The 9,633-nt window shown below is 39.3% G+C and overlaps 1 protein-coding gene across 1 annotated transcript; it reads left to right on the top strand.

Moving 5' to 3' along the window:
* Positions 1–558: 558 nt before the first annotated feature.
* LOC145774001 (phospholipase ABHD3-like) lies at positions 559–9,307 on the top strand. Its single transcript, XM_082585128.1, has 8 exons — positions 559–726; positions 1,068–1,234; positions 3,353–3,566; positions 4,397–4,509; positions 5,087–5,260; positions 5,988–6,077; positions 8,071–8,198; positions 8,892–9,307. The coding sequence occupies exons 1-8, from the start codon at positions 646–648 to the stop codon at positions 9,068–9,070; spliced, it is 1,146 nt and encodes a 381-aa protein (XP_082441254.1). The 5' UTR covers positions 559–645; the 3' UTR covers positions 9,071–9,307.
* The last annotated feature ends 326 nt before the right edge of the window (positions 9,308–9,633 follow it).

Raw genomic sequence — 9,633 nt, 5'->3', positions numbered from 1 at the left:
TTTATCAATTTTGCATTTTTTGCCCCATTTGACTATAGTTGGGATTGTTGCTTGCTATGTTAATAAATTTAGCAAGTTTTATCCATAATACAGTGGGTTGTAGTCATTTATGTAGCATACACACACAGTAAAGCTGAAAATCCCACTGCGATTTATACATTCACTTACTTAATAATCCTAAAATTCTCTGGTATGGAGGTGGACTTGATATGCGGGGTTACAGTACAGTAAAACACCTTTAAAACATTTTTAAGCAGCAATTGTACTCATTTTTTTATTGATGTTCATTGGCAATAGTAATATAACGCTGATCACTGATCAGTCATAAAACTTCTACCCTCACCCACTTCACCCCTTGAGCTTTGACTATCGAAACTGAAAACTGTTGGCGTAATTTGTTGTCTGTCTAGTCCACAAATGCATATATCACAATATTATCACATGCCTATTGTAATTCTGCTGTGAAATGTGCACAAAATTACAGTTTTGAGTTGTTTGCGTGATTACTTGCATGATTCACGTTTTCTCAACTGCATTCTTATTTTTGTATCCAGTTAATTATCTGGTAGGATCGCATATTTACATGCACATGCATTGTTATACTTTATAGTTTTGCATCCAATTTGTCACTGTAGATAAGAAAATATGCTTCAGCTTGCGCCATCAACTGTATTCATTACTAGCATTGTTTTGTATTGGCTTTACTACCGGATTCATTATGGAAAAGTGAGTGGTTGCATCTTTTGTTATATTTGCATATTATGTATCTTGTATGTTGTTAACATGTATTTATGGTAAAGTGTGAGTGAGTGGCTCACTTGACCGACTCAACGCTAGTTTGTTTCGCAACGTTAGGGCAAAATAATAACGAAATGAGGGAGTGTGAAACTATTCAATCATAGGCTGCCCAAGTGTCCAACAGGCTTTTCTTATCTTGATATATATAATACAAAGTAGGGAATTGTTTTTGTGGTCTATTATTATTACATTGATCATGCAACTTCCTTATATATACTGTAAGTGTTCATTTAAAAAATGATGTTATTGATATTTTTACGTTTTTTTAGAAACCAGAACTTTACCGAAAGCATGGAAGCAAATGGAGCAAATTTTTAGACAGAAATGTCGCAACACTGAAGTCTGTATATTGGTCGTTTTACTTTGTTCCGGGAGGAAAATTGCAAACCATTGTTGCGGCAATATTGCCAACCAAAAATAAAGTTTCTTTTGAAAAGTACGGTAAACTACTATTTTTAATCTACTCTCCATAAAGTACAGCTTAACAAATTATTATCTGAAAAAGTCATATATGAGAGATTAGTGGTGATGATATGAGTGGCTTTTTAGCAAGTTGTTTTTTAACCACTGTAGTTTTCAGTTTTAACAGAGTGGCTTTTTAACAGATAATCTACAATTTTCAATAACTTCCACGTTTTCAATATCGACTGGAACTCTACAGTCGTTTTCAATAGGCTATGCCTTTCGTTATCTTGCAATATTCTTCTATCACAAACTGAGACTTCTCATTGCATTCAAGCCCATTTTGTTCAGCCATGCTCTGTAAATTTTCAATCATTTCAGTTTTGGCAATATTTGTCATTTTGACTGCTTGTTATTGTTTTTTATTTGATTTTTATCAGTTTTCCCTGATGAGCCCCCAGAATGTTATAATTCCTTGTATATACTTGTTACACATAAAGAAATCAAATTCTTGAACATCAAACGTCTTCGTCGATTTCAAAATAAATATACACTCTACTTGTACTACTTGGCTTGCCAGTGCAGCTACAGTTGCAGCTACACTTACAGTTGGCAATAGCTTCCACTTTTACAATCTATTCAATATCGGCTGAAACTCTACTATCGTTTTCATTATGCTTTTCATTACAACTTTTAATCCTCATAATACACAACTCTAATAATAAAAATACTCCAAATCATAGCTATTATGACAGGTTTGCTTGGACGAGAAGCTTCCAGACTCCAGAAACTAGGGCAACATTACATCACAAGAATTCATTCTTCTCGTCAACAAGAAATGTAGCCTGTTGTGGGCATACGCGCCGAGATCCGGAGGGCGGCACCCCCCGTAAATTTATTGTTGAGGGGCAACAAAAATGGCTATTACAAGTAGTGTTTCAAAGATAAAATACTTCGCGAAAGAGATTTAGATCATTTAAACGGACTTAAAGAATGCCGAAAGCAAAAAACAGCCTACGTTGCTCTTGCCCGCAAAACAGCAGCTGATCGCATGGCTTTCTCTGGAACGCGAATTACTACTGAGATGCGCACGGCACACACCCTCACAGCCACACACTGCTTAGTGCTTATGTTCCCATGCGTGAGGAGCAACTTTAAAGTCAAAACGCGTGGTAGCGAAAAAGCGAATGCGAGGTTAAATGTTTATTCTCATTTCATGAGTTATCCAAACGTCCGTTAGATTTTTTCTGACTTCAAACATGAATTCGATTTTAGCAAACTTTATCGAGTTGAAACTACGACACAACGAACAATTACCTGAAAACAGCTTAGAAAAAAATGAATTTTTCAAAACTGTCATCCGTGTTTTGCTTCAATAGGCACTGCATTGATGCTTATTGAAATCAAAACACTGTATTGATGACGAGGTTAATAAAACTGACAGCGGGTTTTCACTCTGCTTGAGATCATGATTTTTGCGCCTTATCTCGATAACTTCACTGTATTGATAGTTGGTATTCACTCGCACGAAAAGAAAATGAATCGGGTTGTTTTCCAACTGTTCCAATTATGAGCTAACAATATCAAAGTTTTTGCGACTAGGCGTACTGCATGTGTAAAACTAATCGTTTCAAGCAGCGGTTGTAATAAATTCAGTTTGCGACCTAGGTGTCCATATAAACAAGACACTAGACACTGACAGTAAGCTTAATCAAAGACTATTTTAATTGAGTAAAATAGCGTTATGGTTATGACATGATCACCTTACTCACCCCCCAAGGTTTTTTGAAAAGTTGGCGCCTGTGGTTGTGGGTTTACATATTGATTGTTGCAATTTTTGCAACGTTTTTGCTGTAAAAGGCATGTTAGTAGTCGTGTCTTCTATCACACAGAATTCAGTTTGTTGAACAAAGATAGTCATTTATGCAGTTGGGTAATGGGAAAGCAAAGGAGTAAGTTTATGTCCACTTTCGAACACTGAATTGAGTGTTTGCCTAAACACAACAATGTGTTCCCAGTGAGAGGAAGTGATACCTATTCTGGAGTCAACCAAAGTTTCTTGCCACCTGACAACACAAACACGTTTAACAAAAGTGTTATATAACTTACACAGCCTATTGCAATAGATCTAGATGAGCTTTAATTCTTTCAGGGAAACAATTGACACTCCAGACGGTGGCCAGTTTACTTTGGCTTGGTCAAATGCTCGTGGCATTAAAGAAGCTAACAGGCCGATTGTTTTCATTTATCCTGGCCTAGTGTCCACATCAGACTCGAGATATGTCATCACTCTTACCAACGCTGCTGTGGAAAAAGGCTTTGCTGCTGTCGTGTTGGTTAATCGTGGTTTGGAGTCCCCTTGTTTGGTGAGATATTTTTATAATTTGTTTAGTGTTCACTGTTCATTGAATTGAAGAATGTATCTTGCAAGTTGAAATTGAGTAATTAGCATAAATTAGAAACCAAGGGTCTGAGCTACTGTAAACATAGATTAAAATTGCAGTCAACTTGTGGTTCTTCTTGTCCACACACTAAGCACATTAATCAGAAACTTGTTAATTTCGATTTTCATCTTTATTACTCTGTCTGTTTTACTGGTAAATGTAAAACTCATTTTATTTCCGGATTAGCACAATTCCTACTTCGTTTCGTCGGTTCTCAATTCCCATGCAATAGAACGTATAGCCGTTTCCCAATTCTTTTGCTTTCTGCCCTTACCACTTCGTTTCATGCAAGCACACGCACAGCACATCAATCTTTCGTCGTTCCATCATATCTAGGACTTCTCTACCTTTACTGGTCTTAAATACGTATTCCTCTTCCTTTTTCTCTCTGGGTTAGCTTTTTCTTTAGCCTTATCCACCTTTGATAATGTAGCCGTTGCTCTCTTCTCACAGCTGCACGGCGATGTTGCTGCGCATAGTTTTTGGGGTATGCCCTTGCTATATCCGTGAATTATTTAATCTTCATTTGGCATAGGTTTTTACGGCCTAGTGCCCTTCCTGCCGCCAACTCTTTCCATTTACCCGGGCTTGGGACCGGAAACCAGCTGGTCGGTGAAGGTCCACATCCTAATTATTCAATAATATCATATATATAGGCCTACTTATTCAATAATTTTCTGGACATATGTGGATTACTCATTGTAACCTTTCTTCTACATCCGCTCATCTTCTTGCTTTGATTTGAATTGTAGACGGGGAAGGCTTTCTGTGCAACCCACACTGCCGACATAGAACAAGCGCTACCCATCATCACAAGTCGTTACCCCCGCTCGCCCATAGTAGCGATGGGAATTTCTCTTGGAGGGTAAGAAACAAGAATAAAAAATTTGATTGCCTTGCAACAACAAAGCATGGTATTAGCTTGTTAACAGCAATATCCGGTCATGTACTTACGCAATGCATGTGAAATGTGAATACTTGCTTTTATCAAGTTATAGATACAAATACTGGTCTGAATTACTTTTAAAATTTTAGCTCAGTGAAACGTTTTATTTTTCGTTTTGTTGAAGCAATTATATGGATATCGCAGAAACTACAATGATATTTCCCGATAAATTCCTTGTTGCATGCTCACGTGTTTGATGTTGTTACACCAATGTACTTTGTTTTGCTTTTGTACGGCTGCACCTGAGACTATGTGCCTATTATACACTCAGCTGGGATAGATTGAACAGAATGTATAAAGTCACTCCTTATTACTAGTAAAGTGCTACTTGTGAGTTGCTACAGTTAAAACAAGCTGTAGAGTCGGAAGGACTTGGCGTTGTCGTTGTTCATTAAAAAAGAACTTTGAATTACGATCTTTTCTCATCTGACTCCATACTTGTGATAAAAACCGTACAGCGCTTGCACAACAACGAAAAATGAAGTTCTGTTTTCAGATTAGTCTTGACTCGCTACTTAGCTCATTCGGGAGCGAACAGCAAACTCAAAGCCGCCTTTGTCTATTCTTGCCCCTTCAATCCCGTTCTTGGTTCCCAGAGTATTGAAAAATGGGATAACTGGTTACTTTATAACCGAGTGTTAACTGGAGATTTAAAGAAAGTATATATGAGGTAACAAATATCATAGTTTACACACGGTGTATTTAATCCCTGATATGCTTCCAGCCATCAAATCAGTCATTTGATGAACATCATAGCATGGATTAACAAATCTGTATTTCCTGTCACAATACTGCATGCCAAGTGGATAATAATAAATGATTGAAAAAAGATATATAAAGATATGAGTAATATATGTACTTTTAGGCTTTCAAAATTGATAACGATAACTCAGTCATTGTTTGCGTTATTTCAAAGCATTTATTGAGTTCCATTAAGGATAGGGGATCTCCTGACTACGAAGCAGCAGGCCAGCGATTCTCCATCAAGTATCAGTTCAGTATTTTTTATTAAAAACGCATGGAGAATCAGCACAGCCCTATTTATGGCATATGCATTTCGCTCTACTGCTGTAGACTGTAGAGCACCATTAGATTCTATTTGAATAAGGCACTAATGATGCTCTACAGTAGTAGAGCGAAATGTAGCCTATATGCCTTAAATAGGGCTCTGCTGATTCTACATGCATTTTTAATAAAACGTACGTTATTTCAAAGTCTACAAATGTTGAATAAATGCAAATGACTGATTTGCACGCTGGTAATACATCATGTCATGGATTAACAAAGGCATATTTTCGGTCAAAATATCGCATAATAAACGATTGCACAAAAGATGCAAGCATTCTTAGGCTTCAAACATTCATGAAGATAGCTCATATGTTCGTTTCATCTGGCAGATCGCGGAGCAGTTTTTCTCATATCGTCGACCATGATCACATGATGAACGCGAAGAGCATACGGGAGGTGGATGAACGCTTCACTGCCAAGTACTTGTTTATGAAATTTTGATAGCCCAACCAGCAAAAGTTTATATTTTTACATCGCCTGAAGAGTCCTGGTGAAATTTCGACCTTTCTCTTCAAAGCATTTGTTGATTGATTGCTTTGATGCACCAATGCTGTCAGATTTTGCTTTAGAATTGATTATGCACATCAAAACATGTTGTTTCATCAATGTACAAATGTGCATCGTTGCAATTCATTCCACTGGTCATTAGTGATGGAACGACCCCCGGCTTTGGTTCCAACACCGGCCATTTTGTTTCAACTTTTTTCAACTCAAAATTGCCGTCCCATCTCAAGATGAAGAACAGCTTTGCACTTCTGTCCTGAAATCGTGTTTGTCGAAAGATGCAGATTCATCTCTGATGGCCACTATATTGAGGAAGCGGGATGCTACACCGAAGTGTCAAATAGACTTATCAGACGAAAACACTCAAGAAATAATAAATGATACCCATATGGAATAAAAGTCTACAGGGAAGCCTTGAAGATCAGGGTCTCGGCCCTTGAAGTTGTAAAGACTCCAATTTTTGCGTATTTTGAAAACCACTTATCGTAGAGGGATAAAATGGATGTTAAAATTTGCAGAAGAGAGGATTTTCTATGACCGCTTATGATTGTTGAAAAGTGTGGATCAGAAAGTTATTTAAAAAAAAAGTTTTTGATTCGTCGTCGTCTGAGCTTCAGGGGCCGAGGGTCTATCCTTTTACCACCCCAGATTCACGATGTTCCCGGACTACACTGGAAGGCTGCTAGAGAGCAGCCAGTCTTTAGTTTCATCATCCATGACGCGCAGACCTTCCACTCCGTTAGGTGGCTTGAAGATGGTACAGTCATTGATGATGTGGTCTGCGGTCTGTTCCTCGGCACCACATTCACACTTCACAGGAGGAGGAAGAAGCCATTCCCCATTGGTGCATGGTTGAGCGGAAAAGCCCGACGCCCGTACGGAGACGGTTGAGGCGCACCCATACCTGTCTCTGTAGTGTCAGGCCGATGGGGCATGTGTCGGGGATGAATGAATGAATGAATGGAGTCTGGTGGTGCTTGACCTCCATTCAGAGTTCCATTTATGGTCCGCCCAAGTAGCCGCAGAGATGTCTTGTTCATCAGCTTCGTTGATCAGAAGCCGAGCGGCTGGCACGAATGGGTGTCTTGATTTCAGTCGACGGGGGTGCCCGTTTGGGAAGGCAGAGATCTTGTGGTGGAGAAGATGGTTAGGCTCCAGTGCCCGTCGACCGAGGGACAGAGTGGCTTCTTCGCGACGAAGCTCAGCAGGTTGGATGCCAGCGATAATGGGGAGATTGTCCAATGGTGTGGGACGCAGGCATCCGGTCACTGTGCGCAGGGCGCTGTTTGAGTTTTTGATTAATTTGCAGTTATGATTTCAAACCAATCCTGAGCCTGAGGGTGCGAGTTCACTGTGGTAATAGCGGCTTTGCACTAGGTTTCGGAACAGAGTTCCTAGTAATGTTGTATGACGAATGGTGTTTGGAGTCAGTTATAATATTTAATCAGAATATTTAGCCGTACAACGTGTTGTACCGTAAAATTGCAACATTGAGCAATAAAGGGTCGATTGAGAGTTTGCTTTTTTATTTATTTTTTTACAAATATTCATTCTTCTCCCCCAATGTCGTGTACTTTCCAAAAATTTTTGTTGCATATATTCAACGTGGGGCGCTACCGGGAGCGTAAGCTTAAAAACGAGATGAAGGAAGTCAGTCATAAAAACCGATACTAGATCGGATGGAAAGAAAGCATTACCAAAATCTTTCCAAAGGTTTACTCCTGAATGGATCCTTTCAAAGCACCCCAAGCATTGCCATGAGGCACCTTTTAGAGCGCTTGGTGAGAGTGGTATACAACGCTCCGTTGGAACATGGATTATATGAAGTAGGTATTACCAAAGGCATGGAACCTCCCGCTCAAATGTTGCCTCCACTATTGGTCACATATATCTTGTGTTTATCTTCAGAACTTTTGGATACGAATCGGTTGATCACTACTACGAAGATAGCATCATTACCAAGAAGATGTTCGATTCCATTAGGACACCAACACTGTGTCTGTGCGCCAATGATGACGCTTTTGTGCCGGAGAAAGGTAATTTTCTTTCCTAGGTCTACATGTTCTCGACCTTCACTTAGCATATTGTCTATTGTAAATTTAGTGAAGTGTAAAAATTTCAATTGTTTCCATGTGCAGTGATCGCCCGATTTTCTCACGTAGTCGCTCTTCAACGCCACCAAACGTATAATGCTGTACCTTAAAGGCAATGCTCTTTGTCTTTTGTCAACCAATGGCGCCGCCTTGGCACTGTATGTCGGTGGGTTAGATAGGGAAATAGAACTATTGACATTCGATGATGTGATGTTGTGCGATACGGTGGCGCTGAAGAACAACCACGCGAGGAAACAGGTTTGAGTTATTTGAAATGCAAGTCTGGACACTTCTGGAAGCTCGTCGTCGTCGTGTGAGCGCCTGGGGCCGAGGGTCTATCCTTTTACCACCCCAGATTCACGATGTTTCCGGACTACACTGGAAGGCTACTAGAGAGCAGCCAGTCTTTGGTTTCATCATCCATGACACGCAGACCATTCTGGAAGCTTAGAACTTCTGGATGCTTAGAACTATATTCTAGCTTTGTCTGGCCAGAAAATTAGTCTTTTTACGTTGATTGAACGTTTGTAAAAGAAGTGAGTATCTTGCTTTTAAAAGCGACGTTTTACTTCGTTGTTGAATAAAGCACTGAACTTCCTTTAGTATTTCACATGATAAATCTGTTTTGATTTCCAGCTATGCCTCGTGACGAGATCTCACAAACCGATTTTGTGGCATTGGCGGTCACTTGCGGGGGAGGCCATGTTGGACATTTGCGTGGTCTGAACCCCTTTTCTACTCCTTACTATACCGACATGTTTGTTGATTTCGCATCTGCAGTCTTCAACAACTTGGAAGAATTACCTTCGCCGTGATTTGAAGTTTCCTTGCAAAAACGCAGTTTGAAGTCAATAACTTATAGGCTTAATTGAAAAAAGTATTGAAGTTCATGTAATGTAGTAACCTAATATATTTTTATACGGCAGTTTGCAATGTTATGCGATGATCACAGTGTTGTAGGCTACTAATTTATATACCGTAGAACTTACTCGCGAATTGAAGACATTTTACCAGAGCTTTGTCTGTCGATAAACGTTGTTTTTTTTATTGTATTTTTTTCTTGTTTTTTTTTTTGCTCCTGAGATTTTACATCGCGGACACGCAGCATTTTCACGAAAACTCTAAGGAAATAATCCCAAGCTAGTTGCCCGGCAAAACCATTTCTACCGAAATGGCGTTCAGCATTAACCATAGAATGTTTTCTGGAGGCTTTTACAGCGAGGTTGTCTTAGACAAGTAATCAGAATTTTCGACGCAAGCCTATGTATCACGTAGCCTAGTTTACAATCGACAATTCATGATCCGACCCTTAAGCGCTCTTATGAAACTCGACAGTCCAAAAATTTGTGGTTTAACTAAATCACTATCAGTCGTAGGC

Source organism: Aplidium turbinatum, chromosome 7 (assembly GCF_918807975.1).
Source record: "Aplidium turbinatum chromosome 7, kaAplTurb1.1, whole genome shotgun sequence".
Taxonomy (NCBI): domain Eukaryota; kingdom Metazoa; phylum Chordata; class Ascidiacea; order Aplousobranchia; family Polyclinidae; genus Aplidium; species Aplidium turbinatum.
This window is presented reverse-complemented; position numbering and strand designations above follow the sequence as displayed.

Excerpts from the sequence above, each read along its gene's own strand:
- LOC145774001 (XM_082585128.1), top strand. The coding sequence starts at position 646 with ATGCTTCAGCTTGCGCCATCAACTGTATTCATTACTAGCATTGTTTTG. Across the intron at positions 727-1,067 it reads ACCGGATTCATTATGGAAAA|AAACCAGAACTTTACCGAAA; the intron begins GTGAGTGGTTGC and ends ACGTTTTTTTAG. Across the intron at positions 1,235-3,352 it reads AATAAAGTTTCTTTTGAAAA|GGAAACAATTGACACTCCAG; the intron begins GTACGGTAAACT and ends TAATTCTTTCAG.